At 41.8% G+C, this 27,290-nt stretch overlaps 1 protein-coding gene across 2 annotated transcripts in view; it reads right to left on the reverse strand.

The window, feature by feature from the left end:
* The window catches only part of HBP1 (HMG-box transcription factor 1), a 28,203-nt gene extending 4,382 nt beyond the window's left edge, over positions 1 to 23,821 (reverse strand). The window contains exons 1-9 of one of the 2 annotated variants that reach the window (XM_080818265.1): positions 23,777 to 23,821; positions 16,111 to 16,294; positions 13,867 to 14,095; positions 10,464 to 10,602; positions 10,014 to 10,125; positions 9,809 to 9,921; positions 7,413 to 7,569; positions 6,552 to 6,696; positions 266 to 583 (exon numbers count right to left, since the gene is read on the reverse strand). In XM_080818265.1, the coding sequence (XP_080674391.1) occupies positions 266 to 583; positions 6,552 to 6,696; positions 7,413 to 7,569; positions 9,809 to 9,921; positions 10,014 to 10,125; positions 10,464 to 10,602; positions 13,867 to 14,095; positions 16,111 to 16,294; positions 23,777 to 23,791 (1,412 nt within the window). In that variant the 5' untranslated portion in view covers positions 23,792 to 23,821. Of the gene's footprint in view, positions 1 to 265; positions 584 to 6,551; positions 6,697 to 7,412; positions 7,570 to 9,808; positions 9,922 to 10,013; positions 10,126 to 10,463; positions 10,603 to 13,866; positions 14,096 to 16,110; positions 16,295 to 23,618 lie in introns of both variants that reach the window. The other variant, XM_080818264.1, reaches the window with a different exon arrangement.
* Between the last annotated feature and the right edge of the window lie 3,469 nt (positions 23,822 to 27,290).

Genomic DNA, 27,290 nt, shown 5'->3' on the forward strand with positions numbered 1-27,290 from the left:
GGGGGAGGGGCGCCTGGGTGGCTCAGTCAGTTGAGCATCTGCCTTCGGCTCAGGTCATGGTCCAGGGGTCCTGGGATCGAGCCCCGCATCGGGCTCCATGCTCTGCGGGGAGGCGGCTGCTGCTTCTCCCTCTGCCCCTCTCTCATGACAAGTCAAAAAAATCTTTAAATAGTAATAAAAGCTTTTGGAGGATAAGTTTACTTAACTACCCCAGTTCCTGTAAAACTGTACTGTTAATCATTAGAATCAGAAATATTCTTTTTACCTGTTATCTTTCCCTGGATACATCTGAGTATATTCAACTCTGTATTTTTTGGCAAAAAGCATGAAGGCATTCATTGGTCTTTTGCACTTGTTAGGAGAAGTGGCACTCACAGTCCCTGAGCTGTGGGTTTTGACAGCTTTAGCATACAAGGAATTGGAAGAGAGCTGTGATGATCCTGGTGAGCCACAGTTTTTACTGAGTCCAGATCTTGCAAAGTCTTGACCTCCAGGCCCTCCACAAGACAAAGATGCACGACGCTGACGAGCCATACTACTTAACACATAGACTGCAGAAGAATCCATAGGTGTGAAGTCATAGCTAAAAAAAATTTATTAACATAGTTTTAATTCAGTTTAATTGGTTTGTAAAAACATGATTAAAAAACAAAAACAAAACCCTTAACATCTGATTGGAAACGTCAATGTGTATGTTACTCAACTCTAACCACTTCACTACTGATAGTTGCTTGTAAGCTGAAAGCTTGTATCTGCACGGACTAAAATTACTATTTTTTAAATCTACAGAGACTACAAAAGTTAAGAAAACTTCAAGCCCCCCACAAGAATGTTATAATCTGCACCTTTTATCCATAGCAAGTACCTCCTCCAGATCCCACACAACCCACTTAATTACTGCTTAAATTCACTTTTTGACAAATTTGATAATCTGATTTCTTGGCCTACAGAAGTCTAAATAAAGCTAGAAAATTCAGATGGAGCAGCAGGCATGTACCAGGCCTGAGGACTTAACTGCTAGACAAGGCAAAGTGTGGGGGAAGGATAGTCAAAAGCGGATGAATTACACTGGGGCGCCTGGGTGGCTCAGTCAGTTAAGCCTCTGCCTTCACCTCAGGTCATGATCCCGGCATCCTGGGATCGAGCCCCACATCGGGCTCTCTGCTCAGCAGGAAGCCTGCTTCCCTTCCTCTCTCTCTCTCTGCCTGCCTCTCTGCCTACTTGTGATCTCTCTGTCAAATAAATAAAATCTAAAAAAAAAAAATTTTTTTAAAAAGCGGTTGAATACAGCTAAAGGAACTTAAAATTTTGTTTGTTAACATCAAGACTGTCATGTACACATCCATCACCCCTAAAGGCCATCCATCTAGAACACAGTTTAATAACTTAGAAGTGAGAACTTGCACTCGTCAGGCAAGTTCCGTATTTTGGCAGGTATATTCAGTTTACGTGGGCATGGAAACCAGCTATCCATATTCTCTCATCTTCCCAACAAGCTCACTTAGCGAGTATCCTTAGCCTCTCTTTAAATAAAGAAACAGGCCAAGAACGGAACAAGTACTATTTACCCCAAGGCCCCACAGCTACTAAATCCAGCCCCAGATCTTTCCACCTCCAAAGCCCTTAGATTTTCTCACCAAAACTACGATGCTCCACCTTGCCCCTGGCTGACCTCAAGGTAAACAAATGATAATCAGATTCACTGAAAATATTACCTCAAAAGTGGAGCTAATGTAGACGACAACCTAAAGATTACACCTGTCCAAGATTTCTTTTGTTCCAAATGTGTTAATACCCACTGCTTATACCTCTTCTCTTAACAGAAAATTTTTTATGTCTAGGGTTGCCTGGATGGTTCAGTCGTTAAGTGTCTGCCTTCAGCTCAGATCATCATCCCAGGGTCCTGGGATAGAGCCCCGCATCTGGCTCCCTGCTCCGTGGGAAGTCTGCTTCTCCCTCTCCCACTCCCCTTGCTTGTGTTTCCTCTCTGTGTCTCAGTCAAATAAATAAAATTTAAAAAACAACTTTTATTCTAAATCTAGCCCCTACTCTCCCACTCTCTCCCTGAAACAGAAATTCTGGGAATCTATCACAACAGGCTGATGTTAGCTCCAGGAATAGTAAGTATCTGCCTAAAGGTAAAGCAACAGGAGATCACAAATTATTTCAGAGACAGGGACGGAGAGGGCGCAGTGCATGAGGCCCACGCCACTCACTGCTGCACACAATAAAAATGACTCCTACCGATTATCAACCACACCTGTGGGGTTTTTTTTTAAGGTATTACATGAAATCAACGTAAATATGACTCCAAAACCATCTGATCAATGTTTAGCAGTCAGGATTACAGCAAAGAAACAATTTTTGCTATCCTCAAGCCCCTCCCATATATAATTTAGAAAAACACCAAAATTTAAAAAGCATTATAAATGAACCTGACATGGAATTATTCATCTCCACCAAAAAAAGTATTTGATTACAATTTGAAATACCGAAAGATTTAACAAAATTCTGAGGCAAGCTACTGAAATATGAAAACTCTACCATCTAGTGGTACGAATGGAGCCTGCCCTGTTTCCATTATGGATACAACGTACTTAGCCTGAAATATGTAATCATAGAATTCTGGATTTTGATGTCAAAAGCATTAGAACAGGACCCAGGCCGTCTAAAAGCAAGCCTTGACGATCCGGACCATCCGGACAGCCCAACAGCCGGACACCGGGGGCGCGCCTCACCGCGGGGAGCCCCGCCCGCACTCTCCCTGCGGCCTCCCCGCAACACCCTGCCCGCCTGTTAGCCACTCGCGGACTCGTCCCTCCACATGATCATTTCACAGCCGGTTTCACAGGCCGCAGCGAAGTTCATCGTCCGAGCCCCGCTTCCCCAGCGGAGCCGCGCGAAGCTGGGGTGCGGGCGCAGGCGGCCCCGCTCCGCAGCTCGGTCCCCCGCGGGCCGCCGCCTCTCCCGCAGCACACGCGGCCCGCACACAGCCCGGGGCCGCTCCTCCTCGGGACGGGAAACCAAGAGGCGGGCCCCTGTCTTCCCAGACCTTCAGTCCCCACGCCCGGCACATACACCGGGTTCTCGAATATTTGATGACTGAGAAGGTAAATGCCGGAGAACGTAATAATGTTGGATTTTAACTGGGCTCAACCCCACCTCTTGCACTTACTAGCGGCGGGACTGGGCAGGCAGAGGGTCACGAACCATGCGCCTTGCTCTGTTAACGTCTCTAAGAGGAACAACGTTCGCAGACCGCGCAGCTGTGCGGCCACAACAGCGTCCACGGAACTCAGGGGAGACCGGCGCCCTGCAGGCACTCACTGGGGTGTCTACTGCTACTGCAGAAGGAACCTAGACTGGTAAACAGAGCACTAAACTCGGAGTCCTCAGATGACACCGACTTGAAACCTGGTTCTGACACTAATGGCTGTTTTAGCTCCTTAACAGCGTCCCATCTCCACTCCCAGCAAAGGGAGATGTCATCTCACTGGGCATGGATTACCACAGGTGACACGTGTACAGCACCAGGGGCACAGATGGGCTCATGGTAAGTTTGTTAAATTCTATCACTGGAACAGAAATGCCAATTTCCCAGAGTCAGAAGTGACTCTGAAAACTGCCTGATGCCTAGAAGACCCACCTCAATTCTGTGGCTCAAACGGGCTTCTCCAAATCACGCTCTCTGAAGCTTCCTTTCCACACATGAACTGGAAGTTGTGTTTAAGAGCTCTTCTGTGGCCGACTTCTGGTCCTTACCAAGCTAAAATCCACTCAAATGTCCTTTTCTGCACAGCAGGACCTAAGAGCTGGCCCCAAAGCTCCAGAGTCCCCGGAGTTTACCCCGGGGCTCCCTCTCAGACAAGGGTTTCTTCTTCCTGCCTTTCTTCCCCTTCTTGCCATCCTTACGCCAGGCAGCACCTCCCTTAACCCACGAAGTCATAATCTAACCCACAGTGAAAATGTAGGCAACTTCATGCTTCCCAACTTTGTCATGGTTTCCCCTGGATCAAACTGCCCATTTTCCACTCCTTTATGGGAAGCAGAAGGGAGGATGATGCTTCACTCCACAGCAAAACGAGACCAATGTCCAAGGTCATCTCAGGCGTGACTGCTGCTCAGTGGGACCAAGTGATGGGAACCTACCATCTTGGTAAAGCAGGAATGAGTTAGCCTAGTGCTCCTTTTTGCTTAAAGGAAAGTTTTACACCATGTGACACTGGCTAGATAAAAAATATATAGAACTTTTATGTTATAAAGTGTACAAATAAATGCGTAAACCCACAAACTAATTAAGAAATAGAATATTTCTCTCACTAAAGTTCCACATTTGCCATCCCCCAGAGAAAAACCACTCTCCTGAACGGTTTATCATCCCCTTACTTTTTCAGTATGGTATTAGAAAAAATTCATAGACACAATATGTAAACACTACAGCAGCATTAATCATGTTAATACGTCAACTGTATCAGCACGTAACATGTAAAAGTCTTGTTATGCAGCAAAGAGTTAACAGAGCAGGGGAGACTGCTCTCCCTTCGAGGGCATCCGTGCGAGGCTGGCCCTCGACCAGCATCTGGACTTAGGATTTCAAGGAGAGTTCTCATCATTCCACAACTGGTAAGAGTGGCTCATCATGCCTAAACTGCGTGTAAAAACAACATGGTTTGCCCTAAACACCTGCTTTCCTTTTCAAAGTCTGCAATCGGTACGTGGAAGGCCGAGGCAGCCTAAGAGACCAGCAAAGCCCGGGAGGCAAAGCCCTGGCGAGAGAGTGCCCAACAGCTTCCCAGGCTGACACCCCGGCCTACCTACTGTTAGCACACGCCGTGGAGAGAGATGCTCGAGTGTGTGAATCCCCTGGGAGACAAGTCCTGGAAGCCTGGCTTCCTCCAGACTTCACCCCACGTGCCTTGCCTTTTTGTGATTTTGCTTTGTATCCCTTCACTGTAAGAAATCTTAGGCATGAGTGTGACTACAAACTAAATCCTATGAGTCACCCTTCTACGTCACTGAATCCCTAACTGTACAATGTGTATTATACATACTGTGTAAAAATTACCTAAATGTAATTAGATTTATAATTCTCTTAGATGTATTTCCACAGAACATCTGATTCCATAAAAAATGGAATGATAATGCATATTTCTGAGACTAATCTTAACATTATTTCTAAAATTGATTCATGTTTTACAATGTATGGCTATGACTCATTCTTCTTCCACTTATAATTCTGTCGTATGATTACATCACTATTTATGTATGTATTCTGCAGCTGCTGAATCGCTGCAATGAACAACTGCATTGTTTCCACGGTTTTGCTATCCTGAGCAACACAGCTATGATCTTACTCACATCTCTCCTGGTGCATGTCTATGAGAATTTGCTTCGCTAGGCCACATATACTTCTCTAGGTACAACTATTACAGATATTCAGTGTTATAAAATAAAGCCAAATTATCTTCCAAAGTTTCTCTGTCTCTAGAATATTCTCACCAAAATCTTAAGAATGTTTAGAGTATCAGATCTTCAAACTGTCTCATTTCTCTGTAATTTTTAGAACAGTATGTATAAAGAACATAATCAAATGGCATTTAGATTCCAATCTGCAGATGTTTACTGAGCATATAACCTGTGTCAGGGCCTGCGCTAGTTGCTTTTTTAAAACAATACCTCACATATCCTTTTGAAATAAAAGTATATTATTAACACTATGTTTTATTATGTTAAAATGAATGAAATAAAACCTATAGGCCAGCAGGAATTCTGAATTCTCTACTTAATAATTATCTTAAAGAAAAAAGTGAGTTTTAAAATCCCAGATACCTACACACACTTTCTCTGGTTAATCCCTAGGTGTAGGTAACTCACAACCCCAGCGTGCCCAGGCCTGAGGGGCTTCCAGGGCCATGGGCCTTTCAGTGCTAAAACCAGAAAAGGTGCACACAAACTGAAGACAGCTGATCACATCAGCCTTCTTGAGTGTCAGGACACCTGCATACGTACTTTGTTCTCAGGAAAAATCACTTTCCTCTTTAAGATTTTCCAAATGTCAATTTTCCACTATTTTTACTATTTGTTAATTCATGCAACTAATGCCCTTGGTTGAAATGAATATTAAAGAAACAGTTAAGAAAAGAAAAGGTAACAATTAATTACAAAAAAAAAATTATTAGGAGACTTGTGGTCTGGTGAAAACAGCTGGCTGGATATAGCAACTTTTTACACATAACTATTATATACATAACTATCAAAATACTCATCTCAATAGTTCTTGGTCACATAATATATGGTATTTTTCCTAACCTAATATCAAATATTTTATGAACTCCCGGGTTTCCTATATGACTACTCTGTGAAAAGCTCCCCTTGAATTATTATTTTATACTAACTATCTTTTCATTTAATCATGTACATATTTCCTCTAAGTAGTCCTCTGATAATTCTCAAATTTTTTAGGTTTAATCTCCTAAATATCTGACTTAGCAATCATTAAAGAGATTAAAGGTAAATATTAACAAAAAAAAAAAAAATTAACCCAGTGTTACCTTTTAAATGTATCAAAAACACCTGAATCATCAAAATTAATGGCATCGGGGTGTCCAGGAGGTAGACATACATCACCAATATGAATTTCACAACATGGAATGCCATGCTGTACCACAGTCAAGCTTGGGTAAAATGATGACCAACCTAAAATTAAATCAAACAGCAGTTACATAAAGGATAGAGATGGACAGAAGGGACCCTAATTATTTATTCTACGATATACCTATCACTTCCGAGCCTTAAAAATAAAAAGTTATTAGTTAAGTCCCAGATTTTTAACATATCCTTTATCTTTGCCAAAAAGCAAGTCAAAGTATTTTCTTCAAGCGATGCAAAAGCTCTCCAAAACTAGTTTAATTCAGCATTTTATTAACACACAGATTTCATCAATCGGCACTTCCAGCAATTTACAAGATAATAAGTAATAGATGATGATGACTGAGACCATGAAATATATTGCCTCTGAATTATCATTTTTAACATGGTGGTGTTATAACAGATCTCAGAAAAGTGACTCAGATATATAGCATATCTGGTAATCCTAAACCAAAATGCAATTACTGGAATATTCCATTCCCCAAACTATACCAAGATAACAGAGAGCTGCTTATATAGTGTGCTATGCGAGTCTAAGAGTTCCTACCCATTGGAGGGACAGCCCAACCTGACTCCTGCTAAAACGCATACACATCAGTAGGTATTATGATAAGGCACTTCCTAGGGTAGTTCTCTGAAGTTTGAAAGAAGTTTGTCCTTCAAGTTTTTTTTCTTAATCATCAAAGAATTGTGACACAAGACATAGTCATAGATTTAAGAAGCTTTCTTTAAAAAGTTACTATAAATTCAAATTGAAGCCCTACCTTTATTTTTAACATAGAAAGGGTGGTCCAGCTTACACTCTACAGTAAGTAAGCCATCTTCCACTGTACCGGGATCAAAAGTCAACTTCAGTACAGACTCGCCAAATGATACACTTTCTTCGTGTGATAACAACTTTAGACCATCAGAACCATAGCCCTGAAAATACATGCATAGAGTGAACAAACAGGCAAATTTTAATTCAACACACAGTGAAGTTCCTATTACATGTAAGACTCTGTGGAAAAGGTCACAATAAACAAGACAGGATCCCTGCCTGTAGGGTCCTTGCTTTCCACCCAGTGATGAAGAAAGGCTCATCTATAAATCACTACCATGTAAAGCAGACTGGAATTAGCACTTTAAGTGAAGTGTAAATGATGCTAATGGACTTTAATGAAGGGAGGTATAAACTCCAAGAGAGACTAGGAAGAGCTTTAGGCTCCCATTGGAAATGGGATTTAAAGGAACGAAACCCAGAAGGTAGAAGAATGTGTGTAAATGCCAGGAACAGCTGAAACAGGTGACTGCTCTGGAGAATGCTGAGTATTTGCTAGAAATACGGGCAAGTTCAGAGGTGAGGCAAAGAAGCCCAAAAAGGAGAGGCCAGTTAGTAAGCTGAAGAGTCTTAAGGACGGGGGAAGGGCCCAAACCTTCCTTTGAGAGGGTACTGCAAGTCAATGAAAGTATTTTACTAACAACGGTCAACTTTACGAAGATGATAAAGTCTGCAGAATAAAAAGTGCCTCTGGTATCCAATTTCTTTGAAGACATAAGGAAAGAAACCCATTAGTCTTACTCGACAAGGGCTGCAGTGGTAGAACCAGGCTAAATTTAAATTCAACCAATATTTGAGCAGTGGGCACATGCCAGGTGCTAGGTTCTGGGAACACATTAACTACACAGGATCCCTACCCTTAAACTCACAGAGAAACCAAGGAGACCGACCGGCCACCGGCAAGCTTTAGTACACAACCGTTCCTCCGCCAGCGGGAGGAAGTGGTGGAAGAGGGAAGGGTAACTGCAAAGCATCTTTAGGGAAACAGAACTGATCCGCTAACTATGGATGGAGGAGAGGAACAGTCAACTTCCTGGTTTTTAATCTAGCAATCAAGAAGGTTAACAGTGTGTTTAGAAGAAGGGAGGGAAAGGGAGCCAAGAAGGGGAAGAAAAAGGTGGGTCCGACCTCCGTTATACTAACAAGTCAAGCATAAAGGACGGGTTGATAGCCACGTGCTGATGTCCAACATGCGGGGGAAGGCTACAGTCATATATTTGTAAAAAAAAATTACAGAATCTTCTCATTCTTAGGGTTACGAGACATCCAAATGAATCCAGTCCCATTTTACAGATCAGGAAGCCAACACGCAGCAGGCTTGATAGTCTGCCCAACATCAATCACACACAGCTGCTAAAGAACCAGAACCAGAGCGCCTTCCACAGGCCCACCAAGGAGCTGCTGCTGACCATACGGGCACACAGCAAATGGTGAAGAAGTGCCAAGGGGCAGAACCTTCTCTCACACTCAGCGCCATGGACGGAGAAGCCACCAGTCACAGAGACGGTGACAGTAGGGACCCGGATCCCCGCCATGCTACACAAATCAAGAGAAGACGACTCACTGAGTCAAATGTTGCAAAGATGCCAAACAAAGCAAGAAGTCTCACTAGAAATCAGAATGAAGCTAGGAACCTCTGAGACAATTTGAGCAGAATGGCAGAGGCCAATGTCAGACCAGACAAACCTCACTGCAAGTGAAGAGCAGCAGCAGGAGGGAAACCGGAAGGCAGCTGAGTCGGGGCTATTTGTCTCTAGACTCAACAGTAAGTAACAGCAGGATCAAAACAGGAATTTTAAACAAGCACAGTTCACATGCCCAACTTCTCTGCCTACAGTGGAGATGGAGAATTTCGAGATTTCAAAAATTAAGATTTTAAAGATACCAACTGACATTTCTCTGACTGCTGCCACCTACTGCTTTTGCTAATCAACTTAAAAATATTTTATTTTATCAGATCATTTAGAAAGTAACTTAATATAATCAACTCTCAATTATCCATTTGGGAATTAACTCCTTTGTACATTACCTAAGAAAAAGCCTTGGTTCATCTGTTCATTTTATTTTAAATGCCAGTTTAGTTTCCCCCAACATAGAACATACAAAAACAGCTAAGAATACATCGTTTTCCCACCTAAGAAAGCATGATTACAAAGGTAAGCCTTAAGTCACTGCGGCGCTCCATCTGGCTGAGCCGTAACACAGGGTCACAAAACCTCTCCCTAAAATGTAAGATGTCACTTAGGCACGAAAGTAGACAGAGAATCCTCCGATAGATTAGCAATGAGCCTAGGTTGCCTTCCAAAAGACTTGGAAAAGTTTTACGAATTTTAAATCCACCTTGTGAGTGCCCACTTGGAGATCTTCCTCATTATCACAGCCTTCGGTTCTAGCAAAATCTTCAACATCCTGCCATTCCTTATTGCTTCCCTTATGAAAGCACAGTCGTGTGCCTGAAGTTTAAGTAAAAAAAAAAAAAAAAAAAATTAGGTATGTGCCTAGCGTGCTACACAAGTCAGCTATAAAAATTCAAGCATTCTTTCACCTTTCAGAAAGCAGTGCCAAGCAGTTGAAGGCCAGGAATTGCACCAGCCCAAATCATCATCATCGGAGAGGGAGGACATGCAGAAAATGCCAGATTCTGACTCACTATTTGCCTATGGAGAAAAACATCAGAAACTTTTTTATTTTGTAACATATTCTGTTAATATCTGTCTTTATCTCAAGGCTTCTGGCTCTCTCTCTCCCCTCCTGAATGGATAACTTAAACTGTAAACTTAGGGGAAAAAAACGCCTTTGAAAACTGAACTTTTTGGAAGTTTTGGTTCAACATACGTTCCCACTGGTAACAAACATAAAATGGAATCCCGATCGCTAGAACAGTGAGACAATTTCCCGGCTGTACGTGCTTCATAAGTACTTCTGAGAAAAGGAAAGTTAACATATTTCAACTGTTGTGCAAACTTCGTAAGTTTATGCTCATGAACACACTCACCCTTTCATGTCTGACTGGTGTTTCCTCCTTCCAGTGATGATGAGGGAAGGCTGGCTCGCTCTTAGAAGAGGACACGGGTGGAGGGCGTGCATAGGAATGTAAACTTTTGCTAGTAGCTATGATGTGTACAGGAGATGATCTAAAATAAGGAAGCGGTTTTAACCATAAAGCAGAGGTCCTTATACACAGATCTTTCTTTTTGATGAAAAGAACTTCATATTTCTAATACCAACTTACACATATAAGACACTTATGGAAAACACTATTAAAGACTTCAAGATTTCACTTGTAGAACACTATTCCTTAACTTCTTACCCAAGTCTTCTTCACACATGCTAAATACCATTCTTTTTTTCAAATTTAGTCATGTATTTTTAAATTCCAAAATTATTTGTTCCTTCATTCAGACGTTTTTACATCAGTAAGTACACATAAGGTACTCATGAAGGTTCACGTGCTGGGCTCCCTGTCCATTTCTCTCCTCTATTTTGACTCAGTGGTATGAACAGGGCATCTAAGCTGAACGGGACCCAACATGGAACCCTCCACCTACCAACCACCTGTCACCGGGCAGATGAAATGAACTACCTGAAGCTAAAACGTTTCAACTTATTATAGCAGAAAGCAGCTTATTTGCAACTTCTTGTAACGGACACTATTTCTTGTTTTCTGATATAAACATATGGAAAAGCATCTACTCATAAGGCTAGTTATTCTCCCCCAGGACCAGCTTAGAAAAAGGCCAACCCTTCCCAGAAGGGGGAGCAGTAGGCAGCCTGCCCAGCCAAGGGTGAGCGGCACCATGCGCTCAGCTCAGGAGTTTGGAAAGCAACAGGGAGGAAGACTGCAGGCTCTGGGAGACCAACCCACCCGAAGGGCCCACATCTGGACAGTTCTCTGAGGTGCCAAACAGGAATGAATCCGGGCCATAACAAAGTATGTGCATGTCTGTACTAACCCTCTTAGCTGGTTAAAGGGAGAGGGACACCTCACTTTCCAGGTCTTCCCTTACTCCCTGAGAAATTGTGTTAGCCCCACGATTTTTATTTTATCCTCACTAACACTTTTTCATTATGCCTTTGCAGAAGTTACTTTTTGATAAGGGTCTATAAACTATGCTTTCATGTTCATGTCACTTCTTAAATAAAACCCCTTAGGGGCACCTGAGTGGCTCAGTCAGTTAAACACCTGCCTTCAACTCAGGGCATGATCCCTGGGTCCTGGGATGGAGTCCTACTTTGGACTCTCTGCTCAGTCTGCTTTTCCGTCTCCCTGCCGCTCTCCCTCCTTGTGCTGTCAAATAAAATAAAATCTTAAAAGAAAAAAAAACTCTCCAGTTCTGGATTTCAAAACACAAATACTGTTTTTTGTCTTAAGATTTTATTTATTTATTTGAGAGAGAGAGAGAGAGCGCGCGTGCGCACAAGCAGGCAGACTGGCAGGCATAGGGAAAGGGAGAAGCAGGCTCCCCGCTAAGCAGGGAACCCAACGCAGGGCTCGATCCCAGGACCCCGGGATCATGACCCAACCTGAAGGCAGCTGCTTAACCAACTGAGTCACCCAAGCCCCCCAACATTTAGACCTTTATGATATTAGAGAATGGCCAGACTGCTAAATGTCCTTAAGTATATCCCTGCCTTCAGGACTAATAAAAGAAATTGGGGTTTATTAGTTCTTCTGTTGAACCATTTAAGGAGAAGAGAATAATGCAATGTTCTAAAATGTGTATGGCCTAAACATTCTGTAAAAATTAACATGCCATACATGTCTGAAACACCCAACACCACTGGTCTCTTCATCCCTCTACCTATGCAGGGGTAATGTAAATGGTACCTGTCCTCAACCCTTTGATACTGTACAGTTACAGACTTCAGACACCCAAAGCTTACTAACACCGTTTAACACACTACAAGAAGCTGCATGAACAGCCGCTGACAGTGTGAGGAGGCAGGCTAGACAGCAGAGCATGACTCTTGGTCTTGTTCCCTAGGAGGAAGGGAAGCACAGAAGATGCTGCAAAGAATAAGTTTCTATCTTTGGGGAACTACTCCTTTATGTTTTTATTTATATCGATTATCTTCTGAGGGGTTTACTCAACTTTCTGTGAGCTACATTGTTAATTCTCTTAAGTTTGCTGTTAAAAAAAAAAATGAAGTGTTATCACTAAACTAGGAAAAAGAAAGTCCAATAGGAAAGTCAGGGTTGGTTTGTTTGTTTTTCATTATAAACAAATTTTTAGCTTTTTTACTATTTTTTTCTTTCTCAGAAATTTCCCATGGAATTAAACTGAGAAATTTAGTTAACTAAATTGAATTTGTCCTGATGGAGACCAACATCCCACTGAACAGAGGAAAAACAAAATAATTTAATCGGTTGCAAGAAAACCAGGGTTTCACACATGAAAAGTTTATTTTTTAGCAAAGAATTACATTAAGTTAGAAGCACTACCAAAATTCAGTTATTCCTACATCACCTCATATGGACTATATAGTCTGTCTACCCACACGAGTACAAATCCACTTCTCTCTCCTACAAACTATCGTATTTATCTAGGTATTTTCACATAGATAATTTTTTTTTAAGATTTTATTTATTTATTTGATAGAGAGAGAGAGAGAGAGAATGACAGGGGAGAAGCAGACTCCTCATGGAGCTGGGAGCCCGTTGCGGGACTTGATCCGGGGATTCCGGGATCGTGACCTGCACTGAAGGCAGTCGCTTAACCAACTGAGCCACCCAGGTACCCCGTCACAATTAATGAAACATTACCCACTGAGGTCTCTCTAGGAATTTTAGTTCAAAGCTTCCATAATTTCATAGCACGAACAACTCATTTGCAGAAAATTTGGTCTGGGTATATGAAATAGTGGTGTTCACCAATGGCAGTCCACTTTTATGAAGTTCTAGATTTAACATTAGCAATTATAGTTTTCACCAACAGGTAAGGTAACGTAAGGTTACATACACTGTGGAAGAAAATAAACCTAGACCAAAAGGAACCAAACTCAAGGTTGCTAAGATTTTAAAATAAAACATTTACAACAACTATGGTTTTTTAGACATAGTATAATTTTCATTTCTGTAAGCATAAGTATCTAATAAAAATATTTCTTGTTCTGGTTTATTTTTTGATGACTTTAATATACTTACAAGTATTTTTGACTCTGTGGTTCTCTTCCCTTTTATCTACTTCTCAAAGTATGAAATCATGATACCAGGTGAAAAAGCTCTGTAATCACTACAGAACAAAGAACCTAATTCGAATGACTTATAAATTCTAATTTCAGTAAACCACTCATTAGATGGTTAATAGTATTATTACTTTTAAAACTAGAAAAAAAATAGTTCTCTGTAATGACAGACATTTTCAGTAACAATATAACAATATAGTCAGTGTTCCCACCTGTTGTAGAACGAGCACTGCATAAGTGGGCTCTGCGGGCTGGTGGCGATATTTGCTAATTCAGTCAGCCAATCCACCTCATTTTCACCGTAAGTATTTTCTGATATGTCTGAGGTATTTTGGTTCCAAGATGGTCTTGGATATTCTTGATGTGAAACATCTGAACTTAGCTGGTATATGGCAGATTGGGTAGGATCACTCTGAACAGCCTGAAGTTCAGGGAGGTCATCTGCAAAGAAACACACTCAAAATTATAAAAAGGAAATTGCTAATACAGGGAAAAATGTTAAAAATTACAGCTGGAAGAGAAGTCCTTAAATGTAGCTAATTAATTCTGTGGGAAGTATAAATTTGAAATGTTTTCTTGGATGAGGAAGTTTTGATCTAAAAAATGACACCTTCTACATTCAAGGGTCAACAGAGCCTGACAGAAAACAGACCAAACAGATGTAAATGTACTAATGAACTTGAATTACCATACCTCTTCCCAGACCAGAAAAAGTTTGTGTCTTCTGACTTCTTTTTTTTTTATAGCTCACCTGGCATTAGTCCACAAGCCACCAAAGATGTTTTTAGGTTAACATGTGAATGAGGAAAAAGGCATTTTATGTACACACATGGGTTTACTCCCGTTCTTTATTACCCTGTTACAGAAGATTACTGTAATAATGAGAACAATTTTTAAAGATGAGATCAATAGGTCATATTATAAGTTTTAGGTACTACTTATTCAACATAATCTATGCTGAATTATTTCTTTTAACTGAGAAATTCTAAACTCAATAATAACTACTGGTTATGTTTTCTTAAAGGTATGGTCCCAAGGCTCATGTACACACCACGGCTACGAACGTCAGCGAAGACTGAATTCTAAAAAAAACTGTATTAAAAAAAAAGAAAAAGGAGAGAAGAAAAACTATCTTACAGGCCTTAAAAAAAACTTCATGAAACACACCTACAACAAACTGCAGATCCACTGGGTCCATTCAATATGTAAAACAGAAAATTCTTCTAGCCTTAGAGGAGTCCTGGTCAGCTGTTACTATAAAGTACAGACACAGAATTCTTACTCAAGGCAGGTATCTCAGAAAAGCCTATTGAAGCTGAAATGTCTTACTCATTAAGTATTAATTCAGGATATCCACTCAGAAAACGGAGTAGAAGCCATCCCCGTTTCACTGAGCAGCTGAAAAACATCACAGCGAGTTACGCAAACTCCGCCTGTAACTCTCACACTGGCCTAGCTATCCCCCTTTCCCCACTGCTGACAACCTTCTTGGACCAGCACTTCTTTAGTTACTGCATAGAAAGGGTTCATTTGTCTTTCAAGCTCAAGAAATTAACTGCTTTTAAACCCAAGCAATGAGAAGGGGTTCGAGTTTTTGCCACCCACTGGCCCCAACTTCCTGATTTCCTCATGAAACTGGTGGGTTGGTGGAGAAACAACTACCCAAACAAATGGGTGCTCCGTGCTTAATGGCACCCACCACTCGGTGACTCACAGGGCCCAGCAACCAGTCGACATTCAAGCAGGAAATGCCCCAAGACCTGTAGTATCTCCAAATTCCCAAAGAGCACAGCAGCACGTAGTCTCCTTTGTCCTATCCCTGGTAAAGGGAAGATGATCATGGCCTCTCGGGGGTTTGCGAACATTTCAGCAAGCCGTGCGTTAAATGCAGACAGAGCCAAGCTGGAAAGCAGGGCCACAAGCCCAGGTCACTCAATGGCTGCTGACTCTTCAATACCAACCTCCTAGCAGTGCAATTCCAAGTCCTACCTGCATAAACCTACACACTTCTACCGGCCACACATCCCAAGGGCAGCTTGGCGGCACTAATGACCATAAATGACAGATCCTCCAGTTTCAAGGGTCTGCTGTAACCTGCCCATCGCAGCCACAAACCAGCCATGAGGCGGCGGAGCACAATGTACTGAGCTCACCAACAGGTTTCAAAAATCACAGGAGCCACACGCAGGATTTTCCGGAGGTGTTTAACGGCCCGACCTTTACCCAGGACAGTGCCTTACTTTGGTAATTTGTAAATGAGTTTCGATGATGACCATAAATAGCCCAAAGTTATGTTGGTTTTAAGTAATATTTTACAAGCAGTAACAGTAGAATGCTGAAAAACTCCTAAGGTACAAAAACTTCATGTACTTTGAAGTGGTTTAAGGTAGGTGGAAAAGTGGACCAAACATAGAATATGAATCTCAGACTCCTAAAAAACTTTTAATTTTGTTTACCAAGCTCCATGTGCTCATCACAGGAGTTGTATCCAGGTGAGGAGGGCAAGTTTTCATTACACTGCAGCAACTCCAGTGAGTCATTCATGCCTGAAGCGCGCTTGTCCATCACCAGCAGGAGTTTCTGTACTGCATTAGGCATCTGATTTGTCTTCACTTCCCACACCATGTTATGGTGCTCCGACTTCAAATAAAAATAATAAAGAAAAAATGTCAAGTCTTGTGATCTGGAGATTACAGAGGTATCAAACCTGTCAGAGACTCATAATGTTACATCTTTAACTTAATCATGTATTGCCATCTGTATCCCCCTCAAATCCTTTAGAGTAGGCAGACTCCCTGACTCCCAAACTCCCTGACCATGTAGTCAGCACTAAATTATACCCAAATCCAAAAGGATTCATATCTTAAATTTGTAATACTCTTTTCTTTAACGTGCCTTGTTAGCACAGTAGGTAGTGTGTCAGTCTCATAGTATTTTCTTTAATAGATAACAGCACTATTATATATACTTTTATTTCTTTAAGAAACTCTGAGACCCAAATAGAGAGACCAAGAAAACCATTTTCTCAACTTGTATCTTCAAATTTAAAAGAAAATTAACAAACTAAAAAAAAGGAAAAGAAAATTAACAAACGTTCCTCAGTTACATTTTTTAAAAAACTGAAGAAATATTCTATTTTTTTCACTTTTGAGGATTCTATTTCAATTTCTCTATTTATCAACTGTGTTATTTTGTTCTCTTATCTGAAAGTAAAGTTTAACATACTTAAAATAACATTAAGAGTTTCTTAAAATGGCCATATAGTACACGTCTCAAAAAAAAAATGCCATGTTTGTTTTGTTTTTTTTTTTGCCACGTTTTCTTTATGAAAATTTGGTACCTAGCCATCATAAAAAGGTACCTGTCCTTATTATTTCTAAAATGAGTAATAATCATAGGAAATTTAAACAAATAGTAAATCTATCCTCATCTTAAGCCTATAAAGCTATCACAAGGAAGAAAATAACATAGATTTATATACCTACATAATTTCTAGCGAAGTCTACCAACTAAATTTTGTTTTAAAAGTAAAATGTGTTTATACCATTTACACTCTGCCTTTGGACAATGATGAAATTGGTTATTTAACTGGGCTGACAGCAGCAGGAATATTTCCTGATTTCTCAGGCTTTACTCCAAAGCTCATTTAAAAAAAAAAAAAGTACTAATACACACAAGAAAACTAACATGACATAGTTTTACCCCAAAATAAAACAATAAAATACACTGCAATTTAAGCCTCTGGTGATCAAAAATGCAGTGAGAAGATGTTAACTGCTCAGTATTTATACCAGAACTTTCTAAGCCATGACATAATCACCAACAAGCACTGGCAACACTGACAAATTTTTTTCTCCAAAGGCTTTTTCATGATCTTTTTATTATGAAATATGTTTTCCTAACTGTAAAATACATAATCACTGTGGGGGAAAAAATGGAAAAAAAGAAATTTTTTAATAAAGAAAAAATTACTTTTTTAAAAGAGATTTATTTATTTATTTTAGAGAGACAGAGAAAGGCAGCTTCTATGGGTGGGGAAAGGGGAAGGAGCAGAGGGAAAGAATCTCAAGCGGATTCCCTGCTAAGTGCCAAGCCCTACAGGGAGCTGATGTCAGGATCCTGAGATCATGACCTGAACCAAAATCAAGGGTCAGAGGCTTAACCGACTGAGCCACCCAGATGCCCCAGGAATGATGACTTCTAATCCCACCAACCAGATTTTGATACTGTTAACATTTTGGTATATTGTTTTACAATCCAATCTCTTTTTCATGCAGACACCTACAATCATGTATTTTCCTCCATACTTTGTATTATACATAATTGATACCTTTTTCCTTAGCATAAGTTCATAAGCATTTTTCTATGTCACTAATATTTCTTACAGATTGTTACATAGTTCCATAGTATGCCAAAATTTCCTTAACTCTCCTACTGCTGAACACACTATTCCCAGATTTTTCACTCTTCTAAATAAGTTTGAATTTTCAAAAAAAAATCTGCTTATATCAGACTATTTCAGATTTCTGGAGACACATTAGTTGGTGAATGGCAATTAAACATCTTATGGTTCCCAATGCATGCACCTAAACTGCCTGTTGCCTTACTTTATTGCTAACATTCTACTTCTGGTTCTCTCTGCCTACACCCCTCAAAGATGACCCACATCCTAGCCACTGTTTTAAGAGTCTTACTCAATACTGACAAAGATGTTCTACGGAGTAGTGAAAAGGGCACTGGGTCAGATGTAAGGAGTCATGAGTTTTGATTCCAGCTTGACCACTTACTAAATATCTGATCTAAGTGACTGAGCTTCTCACTGACTCAGTTATCTTCATCTGTCAGTTGCCCTACTTTCCTCCTAGAGGGGTTGTGAGGATGAACTGAGACACAGTGAGTCAAAGAAATGTAAAATGACTTCTTTGCAAAATGTTTTATCCCTAGACTGACGCAGGGCAACCTTCCACGTACTCTGGGTACTTAAGATCCTAAATAGAACAGTTACTGAAAATAGTTAATGACAGGAGACCAGAGAGCTCGTTTATTCGGCTTCAGCAATTTCCTCCCTCAGAAATATGACAAGTTATCCAACATATCTCAGTAAGAGTCACCGGTCATGCCATTACTTCAGGCAAGTAACAGTTCATCTAGAAGATGTCCAAGGCGTTTGCAAGAAATGGACACTTTTGCAATTCAGTACAATTTATTATCTACTAATTAATCACAGTCTTACTATATGGTTAATAACAAATCTGCTGGAGTATAACAAGTAATCTCCTACAAAACTGGTAGCAACAGAAGATGTGCTAACACAAACTGACTTCTCAAGCAGAACTGGCCGAATCATTATTCTGAACCTCCACTTCACACTGCAAAAATCAAGCACACTTTAGCTAGATCAGTGATTCTTAAGCACGGGATTATGTGTGGTTCAAACAAAATGATGCCTAGGCCCCACCTCCAGAGAATATGATTTCTTTGGTCTGGGGTACAACCCTGTGAGCTGGTTTTTATTTATTTCATTTCCAAAGAATGCCAGGTGCACTGTGAGAACAAGTGAGCTAAAAATGATTACTAAATTCCTTTTTATTTAAATATACATATTCATATATACAAGACACTAAACTAGCTGCAATGTTGGACCTCAATGATGAACAATTTGTCTTCAATCTCAAGGAATCTACACTTTAGTGGAAACATATAAGCAAATTACCACGGTTCTACACAGCAGGGCTTGGCCACAAATGGGTAAAAAGGAAGGAAGAAAAGCCTTCCAATGAGAGAAACTCACATGAGCAAACTTGAAGAGTCTGCAAAATTATGGATAAAATAAGAACAACACAGAATCCAGTATCACCAGAAGGGAGGCTGGCCTTGTGTGTCTTGTGGTCATGAATATGAAGGCTGGAAAGGTAGACTGCGCCAGCATCTTCAATCCTAGTTTACGAAAATCGGTTTGTTTTTGGTACACAAGAGTAAGGGCTCTGAAATTAGGCTGAGTTTATAATCAGATTTACTACTTATTAGCTATGTGTCCTGCACCATCTACTCAAACTCTTTTTGCCTTGTTTGTAAAATGGAAATCAAAAAACACCTACATAGGTGGTTGTAAAGACTCAGTGAGCTAACAAATGTAAAAAGCCTACAGTAGTACCTAACACAGAGCAAACCCTCAATGCCGAGTGGCTACTATTTTTATTAGCAATTATCAGACAAAGGGGAATCACTGAAGATTTTTGAACAGAGGTCTGACGTGATCAGAACTATAAACATTTTCTTTGAGCCTATAAAACAAATCATACTGAAACATGGTATAAGTATGCAGAAACATCTATAATTCATATTTAAGGGAAAATACATTAAAAACAGTGTATTCTCATTCCCAATTCATCAGCCACCTGCTCCCAGCTTCCTTTGCAAGAGTTCTTATAAAAGAAAATTGGTAGTATCAATGCAGATTCCTTATTGAGCAATGCCTAAGACATGAGAGGAACTAGTCATTCTGAGTTCTTTGAACAGCGAGTATTCCCAGTTTAGACAGCAGGTTTGAAGTCTTTTCATGGAAAATATTCCAACATCTTAAGTGTACACAACACAATTTAACCTATCTTAGTGACTCAAACTCCTTACGAACATCTGTTGTACTACGCTTCACGAGATGTGATCTGCAAAAGCCAGCCAGTGACAATCTTAAACTTGACCATTTTCTCATTTTCTCTTGCTTATGAAGTTCAGAGGTCACACTGTACCTATGTTATCTCCTCAGAGCCACCCTTCAGTGTACAAAACAGAGGCGCTCCAGAATACACAGAAGCAGAGTCGCAACTCTCCTTGTCCTCCCCTTCCCTCTTTAGAACTTCTTGGCTTTCTCCTTCTTCCAACTAGATTTTCTCTTCCCCTGTCAGCGGGTCTTGCACTGTCCCTGCTCACCATTTACAGTACACTAACGTCTCCGCAACTTGTCGGTTCTTCAGCCCCTTTTACTCGTGATCTACCAACATCCCCTCACAATATTCTTATAGGAAGCTGGGGAAAAAAAACATTTCAGTTTCAAAACAGAGCTACTGCCCACTAACAAAATACTCACCAAGTACTTGTTGAATTTGAACTCTATGTGTATGCTCCTCTCACTGCTCAAGGCTATCAAACCATGGTCTTGAGATAATGCAGGAAGTGCTTCAGCAAGCCTACTGCACAGTAAATGGGAGCCTAGACCTAAGTCAAAAGACTGGAGGTTCCCTCTCACTCGCCATGGAATGTGAGGCAGGCCACTTAACCTCGGCCTCACACTTATCTCAATGGGCTACTGGGAGAATTCAGTAAAATCAATGAAAACAAAATTCAAATCCCTAAATGAATGTAAATTTTTTTGTCTCAGACTTTTCTCTGTCAAACTATTTGAGGGAAGCAAGACCTCTGATACAGTAATAAAAATAATACCAAAAGGGTCCATACTCAAAAATTCTCCCCTGCATACATTACACCAATTAGACATTCATTTTGATAAACAAGCTTCTCTTTCAAATATCTCCTGGTAGAGCTAACCCTATTGTTCATTCATACTTTTGCATACGGCTTTGGTATTACAGGATTTGACATAGCTTGCCTTGTACTGCGGCTAACTCTGCAACTACACCAGGGATTCTCAAAAGGGAAGAGTAAAATTCTCCAGCAAGCTGTGCTTTGAAATGGCATCTCCAACATTACAAATTTTTATTGGGTGGACGTGGGAAGTTTCTACTGCTTTTGTTTGCAAACTGTTGTAAATATCCAAATCTTACAGAGGTGGAGAGGACCAGAAATAGCTAAATCTCCATGAATGGACAAGTAGGAAATTAGGTTTTACTATAACTGCCTACCTCCTGTGTACAAAGCATTTGACTTCCTTTAATTCCATAAAAACCTCAAAACAGCTCTGTGAGCAGTCATTCTTATGGATGAGGAAAACAGCACTCTGACAACTGAATGTGACCATTTTCTTCTTGAAAAGAGCCAAAAGGCATAGACAAGAGAGGCGAGACTCCCACTTACAAGTGCCCATTGGTCCCTAAATCCTTAGCTTTCCATCCTCAAGGATATCATGCAAAGGATTTCTTTATGTCCTCCCCTAATTCCAAAGGACTTCTTTACCAAGCTCAAATTGTTGGGGGGGGGGGGTGGTGACAGAAGGTCATGCGCAATTTAGATCTCTGACATGAGAAATTGAGATATTTAGATTATAGTGGTCGTCCCTTATCCAAGGTTTCCCTTTCAGTGGATTCAGTTACCCAAGGTCAACCCAGTCTGGAAACAGTTAATTCTCCTGCTGACCTAAAGTCAGAAGGTCAACAGCAGCCAAACTAAGTCACAATGCCTAGGTCATTCACCTCACTTCATCTCACCACATAGGCATTTTATCAGCTCACGTAATCACAAGGGTGAGTACAGGACAATAAGGTATTCTGAGAAAGACCACATTCACACAACTTTCATTACAGGATATTGTTCTATTTTATTATTAATTATTAATATCTAATTTCTAAACTTTATCATAAGAAAAACATAGCATACAAAGGGTTCGATACTATGCCTGGTTTCAGGCATCCACAGGATTGGGAACAGATCCTCATGTAAGGAGGGATAAACTAGTGTAGCTTCATCAAAGGAACTGAACAGACGACCCTAACACCCTTGTTAGCAAGCTAAAACAAAAGACAAAAGCGGGGGGGGGGGGGGAGCAAAGACCGAAATGCTAGGAATACATTACAATGTAGATTATCAATAGTTAATCAATAGTTAAACAAGTATTCACAGATGTCAAAATGATTCCAATTTTTAAAAGGTAATAACTTTAATTCAAAACTAAGGTTGGGAGTCATCTGTTACCGCTGGTTAGAGGGAAATAAATCTACAGCACTTCGTCGGGAATTGTTGGTAGGACTCCAACACTTCCTAGTATACACAGCTCCCTATTACCCTCCTCCCGTCTCAGAGCGGCAGCCTGAGCTGAAGACTGGATGGAGTGCGTCCTTGTTGTCAGTACTTCTTTTAAAAACGATTCTTTAAGACTGCTGAAGAACGAACTCTAGGTAGTGAAGCACGCGCGGCCGCGAGTGAAATCCCCCAGACGCCGTGCAGCGCTTAAGGAAGGTACCAAAACCTGGCCCCCACGGTCGACTTCGCCTGGATTCTTTTTTGTTTTAATCTGCCTGCGGCAGCAGCATAGGTTAGAAGGCGGAGACTGGAAACGCCTGCCAAGCTAGGGCTCTCGGTCACAGAGGCTGCGCCTCCCGGTTCAAGCCAAGTCCATCCCCCACCCTCTTTCGCCATTCATCGCCTTCCCCTCCCCTCCCCCCATCATGTGACCGCAGCCTGGACTCCAGGCTTGTTTTTCCCCTCGGCTCAGCAGCACCGCGCAGGCGCCTCGGAGCCCATTCATTCGAAATGCGTAACAATGAGCCCCGGGGCCCAGCAGCTCCGCGAGCTTCCCAGCTCGGCCCGAGCCCCTCTCGGCCCCCAGAGGAGGCGGCGCCTCACTGGGGTCCTCCACCCCCGGCCGGCAGCCCACCCGAGGCCAACCTCCGACCCTCCGCCCACACGCGCGGAGTTGAAGTCAAACTTTCCTGGGCAGCCCCGGCGCGGCGTCGGCCCCTTCCCCCCGCCCAGGCCCGCCCCATCTCCGCACCCGGCCCGGCCACCCACCGCGCAACCCGGCCCGGAGGGCCGACCTCGCCGACTCCTCCCAGCCCCCGCCCCCGAGACCCCCTCGGGCCCGGCCGCCGCGAAGCCTAGGTGAACTCGCGGGAGGCGCCGGTCCGGTGGGTTCGCCACCGGCAGTTATCGGACGGTTAACTGCTCCTACTGTGAGGGCAGCCTTTGGCGGAAGAGGGGCGCGGACCCGAGCTCGCCCGGCCGCCCGGTCCCCTCGGGATCCTGCCCCTCCCTTCCCCACCCCCACCCCTTCCCGAACTGAAAGACAACAAACCCGCCGCGGAGTGCGGGCAGCCGCGACGCGGGCCGCCCTGGACGCGACAACACCACCAGCGACTCGTGTACCCTCTCTCCGACTGAGGCCGGTCCCTCCGGCGCGCCTTACTGCTCCCGCCGCTGCTCTTACTCCTCAACCGAAACTTTCCTACTTACCAAACCCGTCGCCATTACCAAGTCTTTCAAGCTTCGTCTTCCCCCTCCCCTCAACCCCCCGGGGGTTGAGCCTCCTCCCAGCTCTTTCGCCTTCTTATTGGTCTACGGAAGTGTCATTCGATCTTTCCCCTTTCCCATTGGGTGATCCCGTCGTCCGTCTCGGGAGGCGGGCTTGTATTGACTTTTGTGTTGTGTTTACTGGAGAAGACGGTCTGTCAATCACAAGAGTGAGCGCTTCGGATTGGATTGCTGCCGAGACTCCGGGGACCTAAGCCAAACTTTGCCCCCGAAATGGCTTGTGGGTTCGTAGTCTCAGCTTTGCTCTGTTCTGGGAAACTGTAGGCAAGAGAAACCGGTTGGACTACATATCCCAGAGGTGCTTGCAGAGCTCTGTCTTGATAGTAAACAAGAGTCATAGGGACACGTGTATCAGCTCGTTTGTTTTGGTGTCTGGGACAAAAGGGAGGGGGCGGAGGAAGGGAGTGTTTTAAAGCTTTGGCCTCTTCCCTTCCTCTGGGCCTCTCTCAGCGCTCGGAGAGCCCCAGTCTCTCGCAGCACCCATTTCGGACCATAAACAGCCAGAGTCGCTCGCTGTTCGAAGTTTGGCAGGAGGCCAAGGTATTGTTTTAGTGCGAGGGGAAGGAGATGACTGCAGAAGCGGAAGCTGTGCAGCCTCGCGAGGGACCCAGTCACCCACAAATCACAGCCCCGGGCATTATGGGGATAATAAAGGTGGTGTGGCGCTCCAGTGGGAAGAACTGGAATTCCTTTATCCTCAGTCTTGCCTGGCCACTCCCCGGACAGCAACTTCAGAGGGTTTCTTCGATCAGTTCACGCAGGGTGTGTTGAATGCCAGCGACGTGCCAGTCACTGGGAGGCTCGGGGATGAACGCAGAAAAGTTCGGGGTCTGGTGAATTTACAAAGCTGGAAGGGGGTGGACGATTACTATTGACTTACAGAGACTGAGGCAGATCAAAGCGTTATTTTCCATATTGACCAGCTTGCTCATTGGTTAAAGTAAATAGCAGTACAGTGTGTGACTTAAACTGAATTAGTGAATCATTATCTAAGGGTCTCTGGTGAGTTTTTGTTAACCAGCGTCGTCCCCTCCAGACGACTTCCCATTGATGAGAGAAGAGTGTCTTTGCACTTCGTTGCCACTAGGAGCTCCTCCTTAAGTTACTAATAACTGACTCACCAGAGGAGGGTGGCTTCTTTGGTTTTATAGTTACCTTCACTTTAAACATGGCTGTCCATCACAGTCCACCGAGTCTATAATTGATGTTTTTACCATTCACATTACAAAGGCATTATTAAGCTTTTTTTCCTTTGAACCTTTAACGTTTAATCATTAAGCTATGCTTCAAGTTTTATATCTTTAGATCACTATTTGTATGCTTAAAATTAAGAGGAAAACCTACGTTATTTAGAAATCAATAGTCAAACTACTGAAAAGAGGCGGAAACCATAGCTGATTATTCCTTTAATGACCCCCACCTATACATTTCTTGAATTTTTAAATCTCCCTGAAAGCAACATAACATATCAAATCCCAAGTAACTCTCACGGGTTAAAACAAGTTTTCAAAAACAAACAAACAAACAAACAAAAACAAGTTTTCCAATTCTTTTAGGGATTTCCTGTTTGAAGACTTGAAGTGAAATTATGTTAAAATCATTCTCCCTACCACAGAATCAAAGATTTACTTCTTGTATTCACAAATAGTAGTATTTTTTCCTAAAAATAATCGAGAGCCAACAAAATGCCTAAATTTTTCACTGAGGGTAAAGGACAGGATTTGAATGTATTATCTTTCAGAGATTTACAGAGGGATCCAAAAAAGAATGTGGACTGTGACCCTGTTATTTTGTTTTCTTTTTTGTCTTCCTATTTTCCCCCTCTACCGTGGAGGATTGCCGTGCTGCCTCTCCAGTGTGTCATTTTTTGACAAAAAGAAAAAATTGTGGAATTTATCTACTCATTTAAATTAAAATTTGAAATATTTATGTCTTAAACCCACCAGGAAACTGAAAAGCTTTTCTTCCCCGAAAAAAATGAGTCTCCCTGTGGCGCCTGAGTGGCTCAGTTGTTAGACATCTGCCTTCGGTTCCTGACATGGTCCAGGTCATGGGATTGAGCCCCGCAATGGGCTCCCTGCTCAGCAGGAGGCGTGCTTCTCCTCCTCCCACTCCCCCTATTTGTCGCTCTCTGCTGTCTCTCTCTGTGTCAAATAAATAAATAAATCTTTAAAAAAAAAAAAAAGCCCTCAAGAATTTGAGCCACTCCTTTCCCCTATTCATTGGGTAAACCAGGAGGCCTGCCTTTAGCTGAAGCTTACCTCATTTTATTTATATTTTAAGTAGGCTCCACACCCAACTCAGGGCTTGAACTCATGACCCTAAGATCATGAACTGAGTGGAGATCAAGAGTCAGATGCTTAATCAACTGAGCCACGAAGATTCCCCTGAACCTTACCTTATTTTAAAGGGTTTTCTACTTGAAAGTTCTTACTAAAAGCCTTACTGGAGATGTTTTTTTGGTGGACATTATGATGGTAAGAATAATTTCAACTTCAGATCAAGATATTGTACATTATTACAATGAATTATCTTTTTAATAGCCCTGAGAAGTTTTTCCGTTCACTCATTCAGAAATATTTAGTTCCTATTATTTGTTGAATTCTTTGCTACTCTTAACATACTTTAATTTTTGTCCAAGTCATTAGGGAGTAAAATTCTGATGCTTCAGTCACAACTGATTAAATATCAGTATTGGCAACTATACATCTTTAAAGTGGACAATTAGTCCTGTCTTTTGACTTTCCTGGGAAGCTAAATGACAGTATTAGTACCACATGTATATTTAACAGGTGTGTCATCCTCATTAATTCTTGAGTGACTAATAAAACCAGACAACTCATAACCCAGAGCAAAGATCAAAGTAAAAAACTAGTAAGATCTCCTTGAAAATCTATATATGCAAATTCTACTCTCTCACTAAAGCAGATATAATTAAGAACACGTAAACAAATCAACCTCTGTTTTCATAAAGAAACATGAAGTGCTGATTTGTTAAAGGTAGTAAAAAAAAGATAAACCCTATTTAGGGGTCAAATTAATATATTTGCCTCAATTCCTCTACATTTGGCACACCAATGACTGCTTCGCTGGACTAAAGATTAAGTTCAAGCACCTGGCATTGTTTACATATTGAGAATATCACTGTTCAAACTGATGAAAAAGGAAATGAAATCACTCAAATCAAGTACACATCTTCCGCAACTTACAATGGGGTTATGTCCAATAAGTTGAAAATCATCTCAAGTTGAAAATGCACTTAACACCCCTAACCTACAGAGCTTCACAGCTCAGCAGAGCCTGCTTTGCTCAGAACACTTACATTAGGTGATAGGTGGGCAAAGGCTTATGTATAATGAAGTGTAGAACATCTCATGTAATTTACTAAATGCTCTCCTGGATGTGAAAGATAGAATGGCTCTAAGTGAATGGGTTG

This window comes from Martes martes (genome assembly GCF_963455335.1).
Source record: "Martes martes genome assembly, chromosome: 11".
In the NCBI taxonomy this organism is placed as follows: Eukaryota; Metazoa; Chordata; class Mammalia; order Carnivora; family Mustelidae; genus Martes; species Martes martes.